At 37.0% G+C, this 25,588-nt stretch overlaps 4 protein-coding genes and 3 non-coding genes across 10 annotated transcripts; 5 read left to right on the forward strand and 2 right to left on the reverse strand.

Moving 5' to 3' along the window:
* Nucleotides 1–443: 443 nt before the first annotated feature.
* On the forward strand, nucleotides 444–6,430 carry LOC125203555 (cellulose synthase A catalytic subunit 2 [UDP-forming]-like). The gene is made up of 13 exons (XM_048101933.1): nucleotides 444–810; nucleotides 1,185–1,380; nucleotides 1,466–1,674; nucleotides 1,775–1,871; nucleotides 1,950–2,124; nucleotides 2,947–3,213; nucleotides 3,292–3,637; nucleotides 3,760–4,023; nucleotides 4,113–4,325; nucleotides 4,409–4,682; nucleotides 4,800–4,996; nucleotides 5,074–5,424; nucleotides 5,511–6,430. The coding sequence occupies exons 1-13, from the start codon at nucleotides 730–732 to the stop codon at nucleotides 6,090–6,092; spliced, it is 3,252 nt and encodes a 1,083-aa protein (XP_047957890.1). The 5' UTR covers nucleotides 444–729; the 3' UTR covers nucleotides 6,093–6,430.
* Nucleotides 6,431–11,403: 4,973 nt separating this feature from the next.
* On the forward strand, nucleotides 11,404–13,823 carry LOC125203628 (5-formyltetrahydrofolate cyclo-ligase-like protein COG0212). 4 transcript variants are annotated; one of them, XM_048102018.1, is made up of 6 exons: nucleotides 11,404–11,849; nucleotides 11,933–12,023; nucleotides 12,344–12,570; nucleotides 12,726–12,801; nucleotides 13,145–13,270; nucleotides 13,376–13,823. In XM_048102018.1, exons 1-6 carry the CDS (start codon nucleotides 11,454–11,456, stop codon nucleotides 13,447–13,449), a joined length of 990 nt encoding a protein of 329 aa, XP_047957975.1. In that variant the 5' UTR covers nucleotides 11,404–11,453; the 3' UTR covers nucleotides 13,450–13,823. The 4 variants fall into 4 exon arrangements, with proteins under 4 accessions (XP_047957975.1, XP_047957972.1, XP_047957973.1 ...); XM_048102015.1 differs by having other exon boundaries at nucleotides 13,404–13,823; XM_048102016.1 differs by lacking the exon at nucleotides 12,726–12,801.
* LOC125208713 lies at nucleotides 13,796–13,913 on the forward strand. Its single transcript, XR_007174195.1, has one exon. It is a non-coding gene; the product is annotated as a U5 spliceosomal RNA (small nuclear RNA).
* A 528-nt stretch (nucleotides 13,914–14,441) lies between these two features.
* LOC125208719 lies at nucleotides 14,442–14,562 on the forward strand. The gene has a single exon (XR_007174200.1). It is a non-coding gene; the product is annotated as a U5 spliceosomal RNA (small nuclear RNA).
* Nucleotides 14,563–15,539: 977 nt separating this feature from the next.
* On the forward strand, nucleotides 15,540–15,655 carry LOC125208717. The gene has a single exon (XR_007174198.1). It is a non-coding gene; the product is annotated as a U5 spliceosomal RNA (small nuclear RNA).
* Nucleotides 15,656–15,851: 196 nt separating this feature from the next.
* Nucleotides 15,852–20,026, reverse strand: LOC125204269 (protein LIKE COV 2-like). The gene is made up of 7 exons (XM_048102869.1): nucleotides 19,801–20,026; nucleotides 17,782–17,834; nucleotides 17,573–17,682; nucleotides 17,219–17,386; nucleotides 16,781–16,878; nucleotides 16,424–16,550; nucleotides 15,852–16,218 (listed from the first exon to the last, which is right to left on the reverse strand). The coding sequence occupies exons 1-7, from the start codon at nucleotides 19,957–19,959 to the stop codon at nucleotides 16,115–16,117; spliced, it is 819 nt and encodes a 272-aa protein (XP_047958826.1). The 5' UTR covers nucleotides 19,960–20,026; the 3' UTR covers nucleotides 15,852–16,114.
* A 3,373-nt stretch (nucleotides 20,027–23,399) lies between these two features.
* Nucleotides 23,400–25,013, reverse strand: LOC125203265 (putative F-box/LRR-repeat protein At3g42770). Its single transcript, XM_048101577.1, has 2 exons — nucleotides 24,190–25,013; nucleotides 23,400–23,916 (listed from the first exon to the last, which is right to left on the reverse strand). Exons 1-2 carry the CDS (start codon nucleotides 25,006–25,008, stop codon nucleotides 23,719–23,721), a joined length of 1,017 nt encoding a protein of 338 aa, XP_047957534.1. The 5' UTR covers nucleotides 25,009–25,013; the 3' UTR covers nucleotides 23,400–23,718.
* Nucleotides 25,014–25,588: the final 575 nt, after the last annotated feature.

Here is a 25,588-nt window from a genome sequence, read left to right on the forward strand (position 1 = left end):
GCCCCACCTCAAAAACCCTCTTTACTTTCCAATTAGTGTTAATTTTAAGTCTATAATGATTTTTTAAGTCTAAATGCTTAGTTAATTGAAGTTGATTTAATATTCAATTACACAAAATGAAGTTAATGTTTCCGTTGGAAAGAAATTGATAATGTGCTAGTAATTATTTTCCGGTAATAAACCTAAACTTCACCTTACTACATTATACTCAAACTATTTAACAAATATTTATAAAATTGTAACTTAATTTTTAAAGAAATATTTTCTAAAATTAATTTAGGAAGAAATAGGCAATTGTTGTTTTGTCCTTGTTGGCATTTGCCTCCTCCGATCCACACACCACTATCCCATACAGCTCATTTCAACTCATGGAGAGAGAAAAGAGAGAAGAAGTCCTCCTCCATCATTAACATGGGTATCTCTCAAGAAAAGAATCAAGAAAAACCACACAAAATACCCACCTACCAATTGCTACAATTTTATATTAAACCGACACTTCTCTTCACCGAGTGCCAATGCAATTGCAATAATAGCTTCTCTCTTTAGCTAGGGCGTCTGTTAATCCGTCGTTTTCACCTCATTGTTAATACAAATTGGGTTTATTTAAGTATCAAAACCATAAAATAAATCCCATTTCTTCCTCTCTCGCTTGCGCCAATGGGGCTCGCATTTCTCCTCTCTCTCCATTGATTCAGCCTCTGTTTCCATTTATGAGCTGAATTCTTCGCCATGGACACTAAAGGGAGGCTCGTTGCTGGCTCGCATAACAGGAATGAGTTTGTTCTCATCAATGCTGATGACATTGGAAGAGTAAGATTTGAGTTTTTCATCTTTCTTGAGTTTTTTACTTGTTAAAGATTTGATCTTTTTTGTGGGATTTCAAGGTTTTGACGATTTGAAAACCAACTTCTTTCCTACTTTCATTATAATTGAATGTCTCAGTTTAACAACTTTTTTCCCGATTTAGTTTCTCTTAGCTCTTTTCAGCTTTTCTAGATTTCCGGGCCAGTCCACATTCCTGTCTTTTAGTTTTCACTCAACTGAATTTCTCAGTTTTTTGGGGCTCTCTCCGGATTTTTCTCACTTTTTTACAAATCTGTAATAGTTTCCTGTCAAGTTTTGTGTTTGTTGATTTTAGTAATTTCTTGATCTAGTGCTAATCTGTAGATTTCCCTGTTTGGCAGGTGACTTCCGTGAAGGAGTTGACCGGGCAGATTTGCCAGATTTGTGGAGATGAGATTGAATTCAGTGTAGATGGAGAGCCTTTTGTTGCTTGCAATGAATGTGCATTCCCTGTTTGTAGGCCTTGCTATGAGTATGAGAGAAGAGAGGGCAATCAAGCCTGCCCTCAATGCAAAACTAGATACAAGCGTATTAAAGGTGATTTATTTCTTCTTTTATCACTCATCCTAACTTCTGAATCTAGTTGTTGAAATTAATTTACTCATTTTCTTCAAATTTTCAGGGAGTCCGAGAGTGGATGGGGATGAAGATGAGGATGAGTTTGATGATTTGGAGCACGAATTCGATTACAATGAGTATGAGCAGCACATTGCCGGAGCAGCCTTTTCTTCCCGGGGCATTGGCCGGACTACCTCCGGCATCACCACTCACTCAGAGATGGATCCCGCAGCTGTCAACTCCGAGATCCCTCTCCTCACTTATGGCCAAGAGGTAGTTGTCACATATATTGTGTTTCTTGATCTTTGCATTAGTGTAAGTAAAAATTGACTGCAAGATTCTAATAAAGTTTGCATTTTGATTCTCGATGAAGGATGACACGATCTCAGCCGATAAGCATGCCCTGATTATCCCCCCGTATGGTGGGAAGCGAATCCATCCGATGCCCTCTTCTGATTCATCCATGACATGTGAGTGTTTTGTGGTGTGACTGTTGATGTTTTTTTTTTCTAGTGATGGTTTTCTTGATCTCGAGTTTTGATGTGTAGTTCCACCGCGGCCGATGGATCCGAAGAAGGACTTGGCCGTGTATGGCTACGGCACTGTGGCGTGGAAGGAGAGGATGGAAGAATGGAAGAGGAAGCAGAATGAGAAGCTTCAAGTTGTGAAACATCAAGGAGGAAAAGGGGGTGGAGATGAGCTGGATGATGCTGATTTACCCAAGTAGGTCCATCCTTTACCAATTCTCTGTTTTCTTCCTTTTTCAAGTGCTTCACAGAGTGTCGGTTGTCTCACATTTAATGGCTTTATTTCCTATGCTTTTAATACTTGTAGTGGAATTGCGTACTGTTTGACTTATAGCTTTTGCCATCGCTGCTTTGTAGCCGTTGTAAAAGCTTGTTAAATTTAATGGTATTTAATATTGACCTAAACGTGCTAACTTCTATTATTGATTTAATTGGCTACCTTGCAAAGTAGGTGTTTCTTAGCAAGAAAATGAAATATTGGTTTTATAGTCTATTTATTAGCTGAGAATTTCGGCTGCGGAGGTGAACTTTACAAAACATTGTAAATATTGAGAACACGAACGAGGAATTGGTCATGGATATGATTGAACGGCATTGTTATTATCCATAGGTGTCAGAATGTTGATATAGAGATAGCATGAAATACCGAGTAGTATGTGAAATATGGGACAATGTGGCAGATGAAATTTTAGACGGTTGAGATTAATGAAACTTGAGCTGATGTGGAGGAACTAAGACAGCTAATATAGCTTATGCAACTTACTCGTATGATAATCTTAGAGATAAACGATAAGATTTTTACAGTGTACTTTCCGAAAGCTTAACGTTTCTCCAAAAGTAGTATAAATGAATAAACTCAGCTCCTTTCTTCAATTTTAGATTTGTCAAAACTGCTAATTTCTCAAATCTATCATTGGTATTTGAGCATTTATGTCTTTTCTAAAATATAGAATGTCCTTCCTTTTTAGCTTTTTGTTGTAATTATGTAATCTCAAATCTGTTTTGTCCTTATTGACAGGATGGATGAAGGCCGACAACCACTTTCGAGGAAGATACCGATTCCTTCAAGCAAGATAAGCCCATACAGAATCGTCATTTTGCTGCGTATGGCAATTCTAGGATTGTTCTTTCATTATAGAATCCGTCACCCCGTCAATGATGCATATGGACTGTGGCTAACATCAATTATATGTGAGATATGGTTTGCCATCTCCTGGATCTTCGATCAGTTCCCAAAGTGGTTTCCAATCAAGCGAGAAACGTACCTCGATAGACTCTCGTTAAGGTATACATTTTCTCCTTTTGTTTGCTAAATGCTCCATCACCATCTATCTATCTCTCATGTTCATTCTTCTGCTACCAGGTACGAGAAAGAGGGCAAGCCCTCCGAGCTAGCTCCTATAGACATATTTGTGAGTACGGTGGACCCTTTGAAGGAACCTCCGCTAATTACGGCCAACACCGTTCTTTCTATACTTTCTGTGGATTACCCCATTGACAAGGTTGCCTGCTATGTGTCTGATGATGGTGCCGCAATGCTTACTTTCGAAGCTCTCTCAGAGACGTCTGAGTTCGCTAGGAAGTGGGTCCCGTTCTGTAAAAAGTTCAAAATTGAACCTCGTGCTCCTGAATGGTATTTTGCGCAAAAGGTTGACTATTTGAGAGACAAGGTAGAACCGACATTTGTGAGGGAACGTCGTGCAATGAAGGTATTCAGCCTCTCCTCTATTTCTATCGCGTACCATTTGCATTGCTCTACAAGATGTGTCGAGTTGTGTTATTTTCATTCAAGAAAACGATAAAAACTGGGTTTGAACTTGTTTTGATGCAGAGAGAGTATGAAGAGTTTAAAGTGCGGATAAATGCGCTGGTTGCAATGGCTCAGAAGGTTCCCGAGGAGGGTTGGACGATGCAAGATGGTACTCCATGGCCAGGAAACAATGTCAGGGATCATCCTGGCATGATACAGGTATTCCTTGGTCAAAATGGTGTTCGGGACATTGAAGGTAACGAGCTTCCTCGACTTATATACGTTTCTCGTGAGAAGAGGCCTGGATACGAGCATCACAAGAAAGCCGGTGCCATGAATTCTTTGGTAACTATCTTTCCTGCTTTTTTCCTTTCTTGGAGTTCTGTATACCGACGAGCTATCTAACCCTGAGTCTGCTTCTTTCTAATTTGAAGATACGGGTGTCGGCTGTCATCTCAAATGCTCCTTACCTACTCAATGTTGATTGTGATCACTACATAAATAACAGTAAGGCTCTCAGAGAATCTATGTGTTTCATGATGGATCCGCAAGCGGGCAAGAAAATATGCTACGTGCAGTTCCCTCAAAGGTTTGATGGAATTGATAGGCACGACAGATATTCGAATCGCAACGTTGTCTTCTTCGATGTACGTATCAAAAACCTTTCCCCGTGTCACATCTTCGGAATTGTGGTTTAGATTCATGAATGATTGAATTTATGTTTGTTCAGATAAATATGAAAGGTCTTGATGGGATCCAAGGTCCAATTTATGTCGGAACTGGATGCGTCTTCAGGAGGCAAGCACTTTATGGACATGACGCCCCCAAGAAAGCGAAACCGCCGGGGAAAACATGCAATTGCTGGCCAAAATGGTGCTGCTGCTGCTTTGGATCTAGAAAGAAGACTAAGAAAGGGAAATCAAAGGATGATAAGAAAAAGACGAAGAACAAGGAAGCTTTGACTCAGATCCATGCTCTTGAAAACATTGAGGAAGGAGCTGAAGGTGAGGATGTACCTTAAATGATCTTCTAATTAAGCAGTTATATACCATGCTAATATAAAAAGATTTATATCTTCTTTCTTATAATTTTTTGACATTTTCTCATTTGTTGTGTGGCAGTAATTGGCAGTGAGAAGTCAGCCCTGATGCCCCAAGTAAAACTCGAGAAAAAATTCGGACAATCACCAGTATTCATTGCTTCAGCACTCCTAGAAAACGGTGGGGTCCCTGCAGGAGCAACGTCTGCATCGCTTTTGAAAGAAGCTATTCATGTGATCAGCTGTGGCTACGAAGATAAAACTGAATGGGGAAAAGAGGTACTCACTACGCTCGCTGCTTGAGATCATTTATCTCCCGTGTATAGTTTCTGACCCCGAACGTTATATATTGCTAGGTTGGGTGGATTTATGGTTCGGTTACTGAAGATATCTTGACTGGTTTCAAAATGCATTGCCACGGCTGGCGGTCGGTCTACTGTATGCCTAAAAGACCGGCATTCAAAGGGTCTGCCCCAATCAATCTTTCTGATCGTCTCCACCAAGTTCTCCGATGGGCCTTGGGATCGGTCGAAATTTTATTGAGCAGGCACTGCCCCATTTGGTATGGATACGGATGTGGTCTTAAACCACTGGAGAGATTCTCGTACATTAACTCGGTCGTCTATCCATTGACTTCACTTCCATTGCTTGCTTACTGCGCTTTACCAGCCGTCTGCCTGCTTACTGGCAAATTTATCGTCCCAGAGGTCAGTTATCGTTCCTATGCAAGCGTGATGTTCGATCGTTTTTCAGTCGGATGTTATATCAAGTTGTTTTTTTGTTGTGTCTGCAGATCAGTAACTACGCGAGTATAATCTTTATGGGGATGTTCATATCCATCGCTGTGACTAGCGTGCTGGAGATGCAGTGGGGAGGCGTTGCGATCGATGACCTGTGGAGAAACGAGCAGTTTTGGGTGATCGGAGGCGTCTCATCTCACTTCTTCGCTCTAATCCAAGGTCTCCTCAAAGTTTTGGCCGGTGTCAACACAAACTTCACCGTCACTTCAAAAGCAGCCGACGATGGGGAGTTCTCGGATCTGTACCTCTTCAAGTGGACGTCTCTGCTGATCCCGCCCATGACGCTGATGATCATCAACATCATCGGGGTTGTGGTTGGAGTCTCAGACGCCATCAACAACGGGTACGAGTCGTGGGGGCCTCTCTTCGGGAGGCTCTTCTTCGCCCTATGGGTGATCGTCCATCTGTACCCGTTCCTGAAGGGTTTCATGGGGAGGCAGGACCGCCTCCCGACCATCATTGTGGTGTGGTCGATTCTTTTGGCCTCGATATTCTCGTTGCTGTGGGTTCGTATCAACCCCTTTTTGTCGAGGGATGGCATCGTGTTAGAAGTGTGTGGCTTGGACTGTAATTAGATGATACAAAAGGGTAAAGAAGTTTAGGTGGTGTCGGAGTTCATGTGTAGGAAGAGAAGCTGCGAAATCGAGATCAATGACGGTCCGAGAAGGTCGGAAAACTATGGAAACTGCAGCTCTCCTGTGGCCTGGTGTGTTGCTGTCTGTGTAGATAAAAATGATGCGAGCTCACATACTTTTATTTGTCGTGCAAAGAGTTTTTTTTTCAAAAATTTGTTATGTATTCTTTGTCAATCTTTGGATTAAGTTGTGTTCTGTAAAACAAATAGAACGCTATAATTTATATTTCATTCTCAATAAAAGGCCTGATGCGATAATGTGCTTTCACCTTTTGGAAATGGAAGCGTCAAATATTGTCTATTACTCTCTCCCTCCGTCTCTGAAAATTTGTCACTTATTTTCTTTTTCGTCCGTCTTTAAAAATTTGTCACATTTCACTTTTACTATTTTTGTAGTAGACCCCACATTCTACTTACTCATTCTCACTCACATTTTATTAAAAAACTAATATGCCACTAACTTTTTCAACCCACTTTCTATTACTCCCTCCGTCTCATAAAAGTTGAGACAAAACTTTTGGGCACGGAGATTAAAAATTTATACTCCCTCCGTCCCATAAAAGTTGAGACAAAATTTTTGGGCACGGAGATTAAGAATTTATATTAAATAAATAGGAGAGATGAAAAAAGTAGGAAAGATAAGAGAGAGTAAAGTAAATGATGGAATAAAGTAAGAGTGATTAGATGTTTTGTCTTTTGTTAAAAAGGAAATGACTCAACTTTATTGGGACGGACTAAAAAGGAATACGACTCAACTTTTATGGGACGGAGGGAGTATTAAATAAATAGAAGAGATGAAAAAAGTAGGAAATATAAGAGAGAGTAAAGTAAATGATGGAATAAAGTAAGAGTAATTAGATGTTTTGTCTTTTGTTATAAAAGGAAATGACTCAATTTTATTGGGACGGACTAAAAAGAAATACGACTCAACTTTTATGGACGGAGAGAATACATATCTTAAAACTCGTGCCGGATCAAATGGTGCCAAATTATTAGTGACAGAGGTAGTACTCAATTTAGCATTTTAGATAACAGACTAGAGCTAAGCAAAATACCTCAAATCAAAATTTAAAATTTGGTTTGATTTTTTGTTTGATATCAGTGTGGTTTAAATTACTGAAAAATTTTGATTTTTCTAACCAGATGTATATAAACAGGAAAACCCAAATTTATCTTTAATATTACGTATCTGGGAGTGATCAATGGCTAACTAATTAGCAATTTTAAACTAAGACTAAATCTTAGTCATTAGATTAGAAGATCTAGTAGTTGAAATAATGTCACATGTATTATATTTTTAATTAAAAAAATTAATAAATAAAATTAGAGGGTATTAATGTCAATTTCCTTTCATTAAAATCATCTTAAAATTTTAAATTTACGTAACTCTCTCGATTTAAATTATTTTTTCACAAAAAATATATCAAATTAAAGATAATTTTATAAGGATTCCAACGAGATCTCAATTGCATATGTTCCGACGACGTTCGGATGATGAAATTTGATATTTTTTATTTTAGTTTTCGTAAATGTTGATAACCAGATTTTTATCAACAAATACATCAAAAAACTCAATAAAACTATGAAAAAATCTCAATAAAACCATGTACGAAAATCTCAATAAATATATGTTGATATTTTCTTGTACTAGTGTTGATATTCTTAAGTCAGATTGTTGATATTTGTAATATACTATGTTGATATAAAAAAACACTCACGAAAATTATCATATGATAACATAATGACAATATTACCCTTTTGTTGATATTTTGTCTACTATTTATTGAGATTCGTAAGATTTAATCTCATCCACTCATTTTAAAATTTAAATATAAAGCGTTAGAATATGACTCTATATATCCCTTTCATTACCTTAAAATAGGACTACCTATCTGATAGGGCCCTCGATCTAGCAAATCTTGCCAAAGATCATCCTCAATATTCCTTTCTTGATTTTAGCATATATCTTAGTTTAGTTATTTATCTTTAGATATTTTGTATATCTTTTGTAATCTTTTATTCTAATTATGTTTCTTGATTAGCAAGACACATGTTAGGGTTTAGAATTCTATATAATAGAATTCTATCGTATTTTCATTCATTGAGAATTAAGAAATAAAATACTTCTTTTCTCATTCTTGTTCCAAAACCCTAGAACTTCAATTAGGTGTGTTTATCATATTTTCCAATCAATATCTGCCGTACGCGTGCTCTTTTTGCATCGATAGAACCTCACGTTCTATCAATTGGTGCTTTCTTGATTTACTCTTCTCCCACCACATATTCTCTCTACAACATCAGTCATGAACATCCATTTTGCCAACCATGACGATAAGTTCTTGACACACGGGCTCGAGCAGGAGTCCTTCGCACGACAACATGATGCGCTGAATCGAAGGCTCGATGAAACCTTAGCCAAACTTGCAGTTGCCGGCTTTATGGCGCCAAAGGAGCCGCCTGACCCTCCACCTGGAGTGACCGTGGAACGAGGATGGCAGCTACCGCCATCGCTTACGCAGGCACCGCCCGGCGTAGCACCTGCAGCCTTGCCTCGCCTACGAGTCGATCCTCCTCGTTTCGACGGACAGAATGCAGCCGAGTGGATTCGTCATATGCAGTATTATTACAACTACTACTATACCCCTCTATCCAATCGGTTGTACCTTACTCAATACTTGTTTGATCATCCGACGTCAGAATGGATGGCACGCTGGACGGATAATAATGTCGGAAAAGGTTGGGACGATTTTCTATTGGCAGTCTACCACCGCTTTGCTCCAGAATTAACCAAGGATGAGGTTTCACATATTGTTGATGATGATCAGTGGGTTGATCAACCTCCAATTATGGAATCACCCAAATATATTATTTCTAATGGAATTGGTTTTGAAACAATCAATTGCTATGAGAATTCGGAAACTATTACAGAGGAGGTATTTGCTTCAGCATTCTTTGAGGAGTCAAGTTCTTGTGTGATGCAGCAATGCGCCGCCTCCCAATCGACAATCCCAACGTCACTACTGTCCGAGATCAGGCAGCCATATCGTGAGTTTCCAGTTGATCGAGCCGCGGCTACACAAGATGTTGAAGTCGCGAACTCGAAGCAGGTGATCAACGAGTCGATAGCCGAAGACATTGGGACGAGCCCAATTCTTTCGCTCATCAATGTTCCCAACAACGGCGTCGTTCTTAATGATGATGTTACTCTTGATATTTCGAGAAACGTTGTCATTCTTCACCCGAGATCAGTGATGCAAGTGTTCGTCCCTCCAGATCATCACATGGCGTCATGCCCACTGCCCGAGGATCAACATAATCCCTCATCCAAGTTCGGTGATGTTATTGAAGCTAAAGTGGGAGGTATGGTGGTCTCTATTTTATTTGACTCTGGGCAGCCTGCACAAATATATGCTTTTCTTGCTATCAAATCTGCTCAAATGGATCCACATTCTGTAGCAAACTCTACACCATCTTATGGTGATTATTATATGGAGTCACATCTGCAGAAGCAAGCTTTGCTTTGTGTTGTAGATCGGGATTTGTTCAGATTTAACCAGCCACTCACCTCTGATGGCCGTTCGATCCCGCCTCACAATGTTGTGACATGTTTGGACAGCAGCTGTAGTATTCTCTTATATTTGATGGGTTCCTATCACGGGGATAGCGAATGGAGTTGTGATACTCTTCGATTTGGTGGAGACGACGGAGCTCGCATATTTGACCCGGGAGTTTTCAAGGGGGTTGAAACCATCGTTACATATAGTGTTGTCGAATCTAGGGTGGGTGGATGCTTCTCATTGCGGTGTCACGGTGCTTGATGCGGAGAGGGTTGCTATGTTCCGGATATTATTGTACACCATGGTTGCGAATCAATCATTTGTCAAGATAAGAGTGTTTGACTTTGCTAAATTTGGTGAGGTATTTGCGGCTGTTGAGATGTTCAAGAAGTTGGCTTATAAGCAAGATGATGAAATGGTGGCAATTGTGCTTATCACAAAGGATGGATCAGAGTGGGCAGCTTTCACAACCCCTGCCACACACTCCGGCATTGCTATGAATATCCAAATCACGCCATTCATGTTCCTAATTCATGATCCACCTTGAGGGCAAGGTGGTTTTCAACGGCGGGAGAGTTGATAGGGCCCTCGATCTAGCAAATCTCGCCAAAGATCATCCTCAATATTCCTTTCTTGATTTTAGCATATATCTTATTTTAGTTATTTATCTTTAGATATTTTGCATATCTTTTGTAATCTTTTATTCTAATTATGTTTCTTGATTAGCAAGACACATGTTAGGGTTTAGAATTCTATATAATAGAATTCTATCGTATTTTCATTCATTGAGAATTAAGAAATAAAATACTTCTTTTCTCATTCTTGTTCCAAAACCCTAGAACTTCAATTAGGTGTGTTTATCATATTTTCCAATCAATCTATGTCGTACGCGTGCTCTTTTTGCATCGATAGAACCTCACGTTCTATCACTATCATAGCAAACGGGAACCAGTTACCTAGGATGATAATTACAAACTTTTAAAACGATATAAGTTTTAATATAAAATTGATAGAGTAAAATAGATAAAAGGAGTGAAAAATGAGTAAGAAAGAAGTTTCCTGAAATGGAAAGAGTTTTCATTTTTAGGATACGAGAGGGAGCATATATTATAGGAGTATCTAAAACAGTATCTATGTGTAATACAAATATTTTTAGAAAAATATTGTTTGAATTTCGATTTTTTTTATGTTTTGAGATATTTCTGTGCAACCTCGATTTTTTGTTATTATTATAGTTTGGATATCAGGTTTCGGACTTTGGAGTATATTTGTGCAATTTTTTTTTTCTTAAGATTGTTTTTGAAGTTCGGATTTCGAATAGTGTGGTTAAATTTGATTTTAATTTTCACTAAACTCTGATTTTTTTTTATTTGATTTAGCGGTGTGATTAATTGCTAACTTTCTTAAGTTGCTAAGTTGCTAACTCATCAACACAGTGTATTAAAAATGTTAACACAATGACATTAAAATGTCAACACATAATTTTATTGAACTTCAATATAATGTGTTGATATTATGTGTTGACATTTTAATGTCACCGTATTGACATTTTTAATACATTATATTGATGAATTAGTAAAGTTAGCAATATAATGCACCATGTTTCATGATATAATACGTCTGCATGAACATCTCGAAACAGTCGAAAAGAAATAAAGGGTGAAAACGCGACTTCTTCAGATGACAACGCAACATCATCCAACACTGCGAAAACTGCCGCGTCACTTCCTAACCGCCATTTTTGTATGGATGCGCAATTGCTCAAGCTTTCTCACGCATTTCCGCTGCCAATCAAATGGATTCCTGCTACTTCCAAACCACTCCTTAATCTCCCTTCAATTCCCCAACCAAAACCCCCCTTTCCCCCGCCGTTTTCGAGAAATCTCACCGCGACGGCCGCCCGCCGCAGCGACGCCACTTTCGACGAGGCAGCCTACGAGGCGGAGCGGCTGCGCTTGGATGCCGCCGCCCGGGACTCCATGGCCGAGCAATCCGCAATCGAAGGCGACCCCAAGGCATGGAAGTGGGTTATCAGGAAACGGATTTGGGACTTGATGGAGGCCCGGAATATAGCTCAATTCCCCCGCCCCGTTCACCACCGCATCCCCAATTTCACCGGCGCCGCCGTTGCTGCTCAAAAAGTACTCAATTCAATTCTGATCCTATTGTAATTTTTCTAAAAATTGATAAATTATGACTGATTTCTTCTTCTCGATTGTGGCAGTTGAGTGAATTGCAGGTGTTTAAAGAGGCGAAATGTGTGAAAGTTAATCCAGATACGCCCCAAAAACAAGTCCGATTCCTCACACTTAATGGTAGCTGTTGCTTAATTTTACAAATGAAGATGTGATGTTTCAAAAGCTTATAAGTTGCAGGAGCTTTTTCTAGCTATTATAAATTGTTTAAGAGCTTATTTTACTAATCCATTTTACTGTAGTAAGCAATGGATTAACCTATTCTATTTCTATCTGTCTAGGTTAATTCGGGAAAGTAAACGTTGCGTAGGCTTTATCTGTTGGCTTAGATAAGATTTTACGTTTTGATATAAGTATCGGCGTAGTCAGGCTTGCATTATGCACAAAACATTTATCGAGTTTGGATGGTTGTCGTGCTTACTATTTGTGTCTGCGGGCAGGTGGCAAAAAGCTTTTGACTCCACAGCCACGTCTGAGGACCGGATTCTTTTCTGTTCTTGAGTACTCAATGTTGAGTCCTGACACTATTAAGGAGGCATGCACATCTGTCGGAGTTGCCAAGTATGGCAAGCCGATAGGGCTGGAGGAAAAGATAAAAGTGGACTTAATCGTTGTTGGTTCTGTTGCTGTAGACCCAAAGACCGGGGCAAGACTTGGCAAGGGTGAGGTATAAGATGCTATCTTTTTTTGCATATGTTTCTGGAAATGGGCCGTACCCTTAAATGTTCCGTGGAATGATAGTCCTTAATCGATCCCTATACGTGATTTGTCTTGTTTGTAAACATTGGCTGCAGTTGGAGTTATGGTAATTATTTAATGCAGGGATTTGCTGAACTTGAATATGGTATGCTACGTTACATGGGTTCCATTGATGACTCGACACCAATTGTCACATCTGGTCTGTTCTCTGTGGCTTTTCCTTAAGTGTTCTCAAATCCACACAACAATTAATTAATTTTTCTCTTGATATAGATTCAATAGATTGCTTCTATATCGTCTCTATGTTAATTACTTATCTTAGTTCACAGCCTTTCGAATTAATACAGTCATACGTAGATATGAATCCATTTATTCACTTTTGAGCAATAGGGACTAATGAACATTGTTACTGAGGTTCAACACTACATTGATATTCACAATCTTCCTCTTATAATAGTTTATACTTTTCCATTGTGAATGACTCAACGACCTTAATGTTTTTTCCGATTTCATCTGATCATCCATTTCATTTACATATAAAGTGCACGATGAGCAATTGGTGGATGACATACCCATCGACAAACTACTGGTCCATGATGTACCCGTCGACATCATATGCACTCCGACACGAGTTATCTTCACCAACACCTCAATTCCAAAACCTCAAGGTCAGTTCCATCTGTTAATATTTTCTCCAATTTTCATGTTCAAAAGAACCTGCAAATGCAATGCTATTGGTTAGCTAAGATTGTTCTGTTGCATTATCGTGGAAGAAAACGACCGGATTTCTGTTGCTCGTAGGAATATACTGGGACAAATTATCTCCAGAAAAGCTTGGTCAAATTAAAATACTAAGGGAGCTAAAGAGAAAAATTGAACGCGAAACTGGGGAAAAGCTTCCCACTGGCCCCTCTGAGAAGTTACCCCCTACAGCGCGAAGGAAACGCTGATGCTTCAAAAGCTTGCGCCTGCATTAGCTTATGTGCCTTGGTTTATCCATGTAAACACTTGCTTCCTCTCCTGTGTAAAGAATAGTTTAGTTTACGAGTGAGACAATTCATATTGATGTTGATTTTGAATTAATTCATAAATCAGAAGAATGAGTGGCAAGTCCCACATCGAAGAGAGTAGGAAGCTGTATAGCGTGGGATTGTGCTACAAAATAAGAACTGAATTCCTAATTATAACAATGCAGCCGCGCGTTGAGCCCATTGCGAACTATTCTTTTGCCTTTTACTAAAGAATACCGTGTGCTCATTGCTATTCAAGCGGCATTCACTTCTTTTTGGAGGGTTGTCTATTTGGCAACCCAATCTATTGTAGTTCAATTTCCTTTTATTTATTTCCTACAATCAATTGTATCAATTTCCTTTTATTTATTTCCTACAATCAATTGTAGTTCAATTTCCTTTTATTTATTTCTTACTAGCAAACAAAAAATAAGTCGAAATCGAGGCTATAATCAACTACACTCTAAACTGTGAACTTTGATCCCGTGGTTATTTTATGCACGAGAGATATTTGGCCAAGGTATACAACATGGAGTCCATGGACCTTCGGATATGACCCCTTTGTTAGTTGCCCGTCATGGGGGCCAGCACCGCTACTAAACATTTTTAGAATTGCTACTGTTATTTCCGGGAGGATGTTACTGAAGCACGACGTGCAGTGCAATCCGTAGAGTCTAGCAAAGCCTCACTTTTACTAAAAGAAAAGAAAGAAATAAAGTGGAAGAACAAAGAGAGCATTCCCAATCCCACACCAAAGAGAGGTAGGATGATGCATCGCATCGGATGTACTATTATAAAATGAGAACTGAATTCTAAAGTTTTAATCATGCAGCCGTGTATCGAGCACGTAGCAAACTATTCTTTCGCCTTTTACTAAAGAATACCGTGTGCTCGTTGCTATTTAAGCGGCATACACCTATTTTTGGAGAGGGTTGTCTATTTGACATCCCAACTAATGCAAGTTTAATACTTTTTTTTTTGGTAAAGTTCAGTACTTTTTTTAATTGTCACTTAGTGTTTTTTTATCTTTAATTTTCTAGTTATTACACATTGCAGAAACAAATCACCGATTAACTTAAGGTTTAAGATAATAAATTCGTAAGTACAATAGTTATCTGAGACTAAATTATTTTACTAAATTGCTTGAATTGACTTTTCTATACTATCAAATAGGGATATGAATTTAAAATTGTAGACTTATATTCTTAAACAATATTTGAATTTGTAATGATTACTATTCCAAACTTTATTAATTCTATAATTTGAAGTTCAATCCTAAACATGAAATTCGAAAAAAAAAGTTCAATCCGGTCCTAAACAATAGAAATTGTGGTCTTCTTTATTCCCTATTTTTAATTCTAATACTAACAATAATCACATTACGTTTGTGTATCATAATCAAACCAACATTTCGTCTAGAGGACATAAGGTTGAATTAAGATATAATCCAATCATGTTGTTTTCAGTCTGTCTTCTTCATAGACTTTGCTTCTTGTCATATCTTAACAGTGTCTCCAGTCACACTCTCAATATATTTTTTTACCATCTAAAACTACAATGAGTATTACTTAAAGCTCATGACAAAGGAACTTTGACCCCGTAGTTATTTTATGGCACGAGAGCAAATATTCGGCCAAGGGAATACGACATGGACCTTCAGATACGACCCCATTGTTCGTTGCCCGTCATGAGGCCATCACCGGCCACTAAACATTACTAGAATTACTACCATTTTTGCCGGGAGAATGTTCTCAACTTATATACTGAAGCACGATACTCATCAAACCGTAATGTGCAATCCATAAAGTGTATCAAAACCTCATTTTTACTAATAGAGAGGCCAGTCCCACATGGAAGAGAGGTAGGATGGTTGTATAGCATATACAATATTACAAAAGAAGAACCGAATTCATGTTTAAAATTATGCAGCCGCGCGTTGAGCACATAGCAAACTATTCTTTCGCCTTTTACTAAAGAATACTGTGTGCTCTTCGCTATAAAAGCGGCATACCCTTTTTTTTGGAGGGTTGTTTGTTCAACACCCAATCAATTCTAGTTTAATTTTGTTTTGTTTAAATTTAATCTTCATGGAAAGAATTGAACCTATCGATTAACTTAATATTATCAGTGATAAGATAACATCAAAATTAATGAAAAAGGTTTATAATACATACGTGACTGTAGTCTTTCAGGCTTCATGTTTATAAGAGAAGCAACATGAATGTAGTTTTGTACAGAATTAGATGAGAAAGTTTAAATTGCAAACTATTTGGAACGAAAATTTGATTTTCCTTTGTACAAAATCAAAAGAATATAGGTCAGAATAGGTATACATTTTTGTCGACATAGTGAACTGATCAGGCCTAGATATATATGCGAAATAGGTTGCATTTCTACACCAAGAAAGACTAGCTATGAGAAGATGAATTCCCTATTGTTATCAGAGGAAAAAACAAATTAAATTACGCCCACATTTGCAGAGAAACATGCAGCAATGTGTTGCTATATCATCATTCTACCAGGAGGGATCCGGACATTCTGACGTGCAAGCTCTTCAACGGGAGAAATGACCTGAGGCATTGACATCCCCACCGAGACAATGATCTCTGAAACAAAAAGGGAAATGGATTCAGGACAGCAGCTAGAGTGAAGATCGGGTATTAGAATTAGCTTAGCAGACATAAATTTGTTCTAAATTTGATGTTACAAGATCACAAAAATCATCAATTAGCTTAGCAGACAAATGTTTGTAGTAAATTTGATGTTACAATTCATCTTTTTCTTTCAAAACATGAAAGGTACCCTGCTTACCTATGCCCTCTCGGATAGACAAGTTTGGCCGAATGATGTCTTTTGAGCTAACTAGAAATATGTCCCCGATGTATAAATGATTTGTTGGTACGTACACAGAGCAAAGTTCTTCATCCCCATTATCTCTCTGCCATGAAAAACAAAATTCAAAGGCAAATCATGTAAGTGATACGGATATAATTTATGCAAATTAATTTACCAATAAGGCCTATCTTGTCAACAATGTCAAGTTGTAAAATATGGACCACTATCATACATTTTTTGATGCCGCAGAAATACAAGTTGTGACTTATTTAGGAGTCACGAACTTACAGCTTAGTTTTAGAGAATACTTAAAAGAGAACATATTTCACGAACCTGAAGAACTACAGATGATGTAATAAAGCCAAAAGCATATTCTCCAACACGAGGATGGCGAATAATAGCAACCTCCTTGAAAGCAGTTGTATTCTGATCTGTAATTTTATACACAATAAAAATCAACAACAAAATCCTGTGTTAAGAGGAGACCTGCGTATACCTTGGCATTTGGTTATGCAGGACGAAAGATACTAGTAGATGTTCGCATCCGCAAAGATATTACAGTAAACAGCACACAGCACACTCAGGGTCAAGCTCATTATTTTTGGATTTTTTTTATTTATGAGAGTAAAAGAAAGTGATATCTAACAGTATAAGATTGTCTGAGATTAAAACATAGCTTTACCAGCTAACTATTAAGGAGACTTTAGTCAAGCAGTTACTTAAAATGACGCTTATTGACAACAATACATGAACATGGAAAATGACAATTACCTGGTGAGATTGCAGAACTAATTTGCTTCGATGCTGAATATATATGTCTTACAAAGGGCATTCGCTTTATAAACCATTCTCCTATCAAGAAAACAGTGGAACCCAACCATGACGAAGCAAACATACCAACAAAGAAAATAAAGATTATTGATGTGATGAATCCAAGGCCTGCACCAGATATAAAGGAAAAATCAGCCATAAACACATTGAATTTGAGAAGCAATCCACATGTTTTGAGACTAATGGATCGATGAGTTATGGTCCGCATAAAAAATGTTGTGTTATCGGTCAATCAGGACCACGGATTTATACACTCTTAAGAGCTTCTAATAGTAATACGACCAAAGAACTTACCAAATATTTCAATGCCAAGCCTCTCATATATAGGGCTGAAGAAACCATCAACGAACTGGATAAACCACCAAGTGATAAAAAATGTAACAGCAACTGGAAATAAAACCACACTGCAATATAAATTTTCATTAGAAAGGGAAGAAAAGAAAAAAAGAACGGAATAAGATGGTAAACAGTATGCATCACTATATTGGAGCCAGAGTCATTACCATCCAGTCATGAACTTCTTGGAAACCCAACTCTGAAGAACAGCATAGCAAGCCTGATAAAGCACATACATCAGGGTGACTTGACCTTATAACAACACAAGTCCTAGCTATTTACCAAAAGAATTCAACAGAAAATGAATAGGCTTTGTTAATCCAACCCAAACTTTATACTCCCTCCATCCACGAAATATAGTCTCATTTTGCCATTCGGGATGTCCACAAAAAGTAGTCCCATTTCTAAAAATGGAAAGTTTCTCTTTCATACTTTACCTGCCTTTTCTCCTCTCTCTCTTACTTTACCCACTTTTTCTCCTTCTATCTCCTTACCAATTTCTCATTAAAACCATCGCCGTCCACAAATGAGATTATTTTTTGTGGACAGAGGGAGTAAATCATACTCTTATTCTGGGGATGTCATAAGTATGGAGACTCCTCATCATTTGGTATTGGTACTTCACCTCAGAACTTAATTGGGTAATTGTTATTTTCAAGAAAACATTTGAATATATTTATTCCTTACAGAATTAAGATTTTTAATTAAAAACCGTTTTAATCAAAATCAAATCATGCAGCAACACGTATGTAATAAGAAGATTCCTTAATCCTTACACAGTTGTAGCCAAACCAAACCACTTGAAACACAGGGGGGGACAGAATATAGTATGTCAGGAAAGAATTCACTCATTATCACTGTAGTTAGCAAGATGCCAAGAATCATAACTTAAAATATACTAAGACTTTAAGCATTTTGCAGCAATCAAGATCCAAGTGTCCAACAGCTGGATAGTAAGGGGAACATTTCATGGGTTTTATAGATTTTACCCCTACATTTTGCTTCTATATGGATACAACATACACATAATGACATAATTAGTAGAGGTGCCTCAAAGTGACATGCAGGAGTTTGGGTTGTTCCTTTTCTATGTCCTCTAGTTCGATTTTTTTCTTTTTCACACAGGTTTGGGTGGATACACAATCTTAAAAAATCATATGGCATATTCTTTGTTTCAGAAATAATTCATGCAACTGGTACTGAACTAGTGACCTTGTCCTAGGCTCATTTTAGGCTCCAACTACTACATCAACGTACAACAAGTGCAGAATTAGATTCAATAGACAAGAATCACTAAAGAACTACTACCATTCTTTACTGTTCTTTCTTAGGAATAATTCATCTGCTAATGTCACTGTCACCTATTCTGATAAGTTCACTAAAGGTTGAAAACACAGAAGATATAAAAACTTGTAAATAAAGAAGAAGCAGAAAGGAAGCCGACATGCCAACTCTTCCACTTTGAATCTCCAAAAGGGACTTTCCTTTTGAATGCATCTTATTTTCCATAATCAACAGTCAACTCCAATACGACAACATCCCAATATTATGATCCAACATACAAATGAAATCTTTAAGAGCCCAATCCGTTTAACAATGTAATATCCACACACAATCCAGCACCATCATGTGGCTCAACGGGAATCACCAATCATTAAATGCTAGACCAGGATATTACATTATAGAATTACGTATAGTTCGTTCTCCTCCATTGTTCCGTTTTTATTTACAAGACATTTTCCTTTTATAATCCATATTATGGTTAAACTTCAACAAAATCACAAACATGATCTATTCTTATATACTAATACAAATCCTAGCTTGATAGTGGTTAATTAGTGGACAAAAGTAGACTTTACAAGACTATATCATCGCTCACTGGATCAAAGTAATTAGCTGCAAGTATCCAAGTCCATCAATGCCACAAAGACATACTAAATTCTCAAGCATTTTGAGTATGCATTAACATCATTACATAATTGGAATTCAATTTTTATCCTCTCAGAATTTAACTGATCTAATCAACCAATATCCGACTCCAATTCACGCAAACACCTAAAGTAACTAACAACAATGCACAAGTAAACAACAGAAAGCAGCGATAACAGTAAAACCCCCAAATAACTCAAATATTCTTCAAAAAATCAATCAATTGAAAAATGTGAATAATGGAAAGGTGATCTGACCTTGCGCGTGGAGGAATTGTTGGGGGAGTGGGGCGGGGATTTGACGGGATCTTCAACGTCGTCGTTTGGGCGGGTCGGCGAATTCAACAACCCTGAGGCCGTAGAGTCCTTCTTCCCCCGATTGCTGCTGCTCTCCGCCGCCATTAGTTCCACTCTCATTGGCCGGCAGAGTTGAAATTGAGAGAATTACAGTATTGGAGAGTGGATTTTGGGGAATTGCGTCAATTTCGTAGATTTTGTAATTCACTTTTTCTCCATACAAGCCCCAACACATTTGGATATTTCAAATTCACCCCTCAATGTTCACAACCCATCAATATATATACTCAAATTCTTCTATAATAGTATTAATTTACTACTGTAGTAGTAACTTTTTGTATTAAGAAAAGTTAATTCCTTCGAGAATAATTATTCTAGTTTGTCATATCGATCCCTCCGTAATTAACAATCTCGATTCACTTTTACTATAAATTGAAATTAGATTTTATATCCCTCTAATTTATCTCGTTCATATTTTATTACTATAAAATTAGTGTATAAAAATGAGATCCATGTACCACAATCTTGTTTTCACTTATTTCTTGAAACTCGTATCATTATCTTTTTTTCACTTATTTCTTAAAACTCATGTCAAGTTCGGTGACTCTTAGTCACAGACGAAAAAAGTATTAAACAACTTTTGTTTTTCAGTGCTTTCCATGCTGTTAGTTGTTATATAAAAGTTCAAATGTATTGAATATATAATTTTGTTCAATTGGCCAGGAAAAAAAAAAAAAAAAAAAAAAAAAAAGTTCAGAAACGCAATTCTTACATCAACGAGGCATTTAATGATATAATTAATGCGAGTTGCAAATTTGGATTTGACTAAATAATCCAGCGCTATGTGCATTGAATTTTGAGGTACTAATTGCATTATTGTAGTTTAAATGAATGTTTAGTAATGTGGATTAGTTCAGAAAGATAAAAATAGTACTCCTACTTTTTTTTGTCTTATAAAAAAGTTCATTTTAATCAGTTTTTTACATTTTACAAACATATATATTTTCAATTTTTGGACACTTCACCACACATTTAACAATTTCTTAAATATTCATGACATCAAGTAATGAATTATTTTGTGTGACGCGGGAAGGAGTATAAATTATTTTCTTATATATCTACTCAAATGATTGAGAATTACTCCCTCCATTCCTTCATAGTTGAGTCATTTTTCCATTTCGAGAAGTTCCCTCATAGTTGAGTCATTTTCATTTATAGTAACTTTTTCCTCTTTCTTACTTTACTTTCTCTTACTTTATTCTCTCTACTTTATTCACTTTTTACTTTATTCTCTCTACCTTTTTCTCTTTCTTACTTTTTTATCTATTTATTTAACACACTCAACATTCATTTCTTAAACTCCGTGCCGAAAAGTTCCGCCTCAACTATGAGGGAACGGAGGGAATATGTCACATGTAAAAGTCCTTTACAATTCATATCATCTGAATATATTTTGACATTTGTAAATCACTTTTTCTCTATACATGCCCCAATAGATTCGGATATTACAAATTCACCGCTCATCACAAAATTCATAACCATCAAAAAAAACATATTCAAAATATCTTTAATCTGAAAATTTGATCGGGACTAAATTGAAATTTAAATGTATTGAATGTATATTGCTGCAATCAAATGGCCACAAAAAGTTAAAATAAAAATTTCTTTCCTACTTACTGATATACTCCATTTGTCAACAAAAAATAGTCCCAACTATCTTTAAGAAAAATTCTCATATAAATAGAAAGTTTCTCTCAAATATTTTACCAACTTTTAACTTTGCATACTTTTTCACTTTCTCTCTCATATTTTATCATTTTCTCTCTTACTCTGTCAATTTTTCATTAAAATCAGTGAAATGAAAGAAGCACAACACAAAGCTCACTAACATGATAGTTCTCACAAGTCACGAGGTCAAGCCACATGGTCTCTGTGAAGTTATGCCCGTGCAAATCACGTTTGAGTATTGAGCTAAGAATTGGGAGTCGTTGGAGCTCGAGGAGAAGAGCAAGAAGGGAGCTCGATTAATGGGCTAAAACTAGCCATTTGAAGATATCGGTTATAACTGATTTTCAGCTGGAGAGTTAGTTAGATTCAACTTGTAGTCTCTCATATATTAGCTCAATGATTCATTGTTTTATAGAGCAGAGAACAAAATTGACCTAATCTCATACAAAAATAATGTATAAAATCGATCATACAAATTGACCTAATCTCGTACAAAATTGACAATAGATGATCTTAAATCATTTATGTATGCAAGCATCATACAAATTGAAAATAAATGACACAATTACAGATCTCGCGTGGAATACATTTATTTTCTCATATTTTTACTCAAATTTATGATATCAATATGGAGTATTAATTTCATAATATTCTTCTTGTTAGAGAACATGATATATAAAAGGAGGGCCACAAGTAAAGGGGTTGGTGTTAACTCAAAAAACTTTTAAAATGACATGTGAAAAACAACTAGGTGAGGAATTGGTGGTTGAAGATGTAAAATGTGTGAAAATTGAAGATGGAAGTTGCACCCAAGAAAAGAACAAAATTGAGATTGGTAAATTTTTTATTGTGGTAATATTATCTAAATAAAAACAATTTTATGTGAACTACTACAATACTATAACTAATTCCATTTATATTTGCAAAAGAAGCATCATTGGAAGGACCTAGTGCAGAGACAAAAGAAATACTCCTACTACAAAAAAGGAAAATGAGTACTATTAAAGTATTCAATCCATATTTTTCCAAGATTCCAGATGATGATGGAAAAGAGCTTGGTTGTGAGTATATATATATTCATTTAATTTATTCTATCAGTTTTGTTGATAATGATAGCAAAATTTACTTGTGTTCTTTTATATAGCTAAGAGATCAACAAAGCGTGTGTGTAGAAAAATTGGCATTCCAAGATGGCCAAACATAGATAGCAGACATCCTCGCATCGATGAGGAGACAAAGGAGTTGATTACAAAAGTGAAATATGAAAAATACTACTAGCAATTTATAAAATTGAATCATGTCTCAAGTTGGGAATGAGTAAGCTTTTAGAAGAAGTTGCCAAGTTGGGCACTTTCACATTGAAATATAAAGATGAAGACAACAATCATATCTCCTATCCAGTGATACTGATTTGCAACTGTCCAAAGAGTCAAACAGCCATCGGCATCACTTGTATCTACTTCTTAGTATGTTTAGATTAGACTTTTCTAATTATTTTTTATACTTATCATTTATTCCTATAGATAATCCTAGTCCTAATTGTTAGAAAAGGCAAAGATATTAGCTTGAAACCTAAGAAAGATAGTAGCTTGGTATTCAAAAAGATATCTATACATTTATACATCTATACATATACATATAAGCCAAGTCTTTAGAAAAGCATTTGAAACCCTCCTCCCCAAGCATAACATCAAGTACAGCACTAAACAAATCTTACTAATTCATATGCATAGATTAAAATTCCTCTAAAATCTCAACTATTCCCTAGAGCCTGGATCAGAGGAGCAAAAACAATTACAAAATGCAGAAAAATAACATTCCAACAGAAGAGGAATTTATATTGGAGGGATCCAACCATGCTTTTATACATATTCACATCAATTATAGAATTTTCAACGGATTTACTGAGTTCACAACTTGACACCTTAGGAATAGCCTCAACCATTTTCACCTTAACAAAATAGAAAGAATGAAACAAAGAAATATAAAAACGCCAACGAGATAAAAGATAGTAGTAAGTCATAAATATTTTCTAGCACAAGGTCAATGAAAAAAATAGACAAGAGACTAATATAGTAAATGGTGTATAGATATGGTTTTTCTTTCACCTTCCAGTCAAAAAGATCCATCATCACTTTATAATCTTCGTTGTCACATATTCTTTTCAACCACAGTCACACCATCAGGAAACTCCACCTTCTCAAAATACAAAGTCCCGATTGTCAAATAGTTCATTACACTCTGAAGCACTGTACGAATTTTGTAATGTCCTTTCATCACCTTGAGACATTTGAGGTTCGGGAATGGAGGAGGACTTTGCTCGATTGGACCATCATCCAGTTCAAGAACCTTTTCAATTTCAAACAACCGTTACCATACATATATATAGACATGGTTATAATCAATGTCGAATTAATTTTAATTTTTAGTGCCGAACTGTTGAACCTGTCATTTTTAGTTTGTTTTAGATCATTTTAGACTATTATGATGACCTTCATATTGTCTAAAAATAACCTCTGATTCTGCAGTAAGATTGAGTTTTGCTATATCACAACTCAATATATACATCTAAGCAACAATAGTAGTAAAAGACTAGAAGTAGTGTATGAGAGAGGGATATACCTTGAGAGTGTCTAAAGTCAATGAAACATTGGTAGCATTTCCAAGTTGGTGGAGCATCCGATGCAACTTTTTCACATTGTATCCAATATTATAAATGTCTACATAGACTTGTTCCAACATTGGGAGATTCATCATCGAACATTCCAAAGGTGAAAAACCCTCGAATCGAAACGAGGTAAGCAACGGAGCAGAAATCTCCTCCATACTACGCGAATATTGAAGGATTTCAAGGACTCTAAGCTTCGGAGCCTTTAAAACAAGGCTAGTAAACGGACGACCGCGCAGAGTAAGCTTCTCGAGCCCCGGGAGGCCGGCAAACGTCTCCATCCCGGTGTCATCATCGAAGGTCGAATGGGCTTCGAGAAAAAGGGTTTTCAAATTCGGTAAAAGAAGCCGCCCGGGTGCACGAGTCACGTTGTTGTTAAACAGCTTGAGCTCGAGCTCGCAAAGCGTCGTGGAGGTGAAAAGCGCGGCGGGAAGCCTCAGATGAGTATTGTAGGCGCGGAGGCGGAGGGATTGAACGCCGTGATTGATGGCGTAGAGCACGCATTTATTCACGAGTTTGAGATTAAATTTGTCGTCGAGTGAGAGGTTGAGGCTGTGGACGGGGGCTGTGGCGTCGCGGTGGGAGAGGAAGTGGGAGACGAAGTCGGAGGAGGCGGCGCTGCTGAGGTGGAGGCGGAGGGAGGGGAGGGAGCGCCACAGGTTTTTCCATCTCTTGGAGAGAAAGGTTGTTTCAAAGGCTTCATAGCTGTCGATAAAGGAGAGGATATGCACAAGAATTTCATCCGGCAATTGGTTGATTCTGTCTTCCTCCATTTTTTGAGAAGATTGATTTTGGATTTGGTGATCAGTTTTGTTTCATTGGTGATTATGTAACAAATTTTTCTTGGGGTCCAATTTTGAATTTTGACTAAAACAGTGTATAATGCAACTACTCCTACTATTTTTTTTATTGACATATGATTTGAGATATGCTTGTTTGGTAGATATATTAAGATAACTTAAATAATTATAAAATTCTAGATAAAGATCTAATAATCTTGTTTGATAACAAAAGATAAAAATTAAGATAAAAATTAAAATGATTTTTCCAAGCTCATCTAATCATACGCCTCTTCTCCTCTCATTTCTCATGTTAGAGCACTTGCAATGGGGACCGATCGATTGATCCCCCCATCGGCTCCCATCGGCCCTCGTTGTGGAGTGGGAGTCGATGGCCACTCATTTCGGCCTCCACGCTGTATCGGCTAGGCCGATTCTTTCATTTTTTTAATTCATTTTGTTACTCTATATATTCCATTCTCCACCAATTATTCATATCTAATCCCATTTTATTTTATCTCACTGCATTTTCCTTCTCTCTAGTCACAATATTTTTAATGTTTTTATCAATATT

The sequence above is a fragment of the Salvia hispanica genome, chromosome 2 (assembly GCF_023119035.1).
Source record: "Salvia hispanica cultivar TCC Black 2014 chromosome 2, UniMelb_Shisp_WGS_1.0, whole genome shotgun sequence".
In the NCBI taxonomy this organism is placed as follows: Eukaryota; Viridiplantae; Streptophyta; class Magnoliopsida; order Lamiales; family Lamiaceae; genus Salvia; species Salvia hispanica.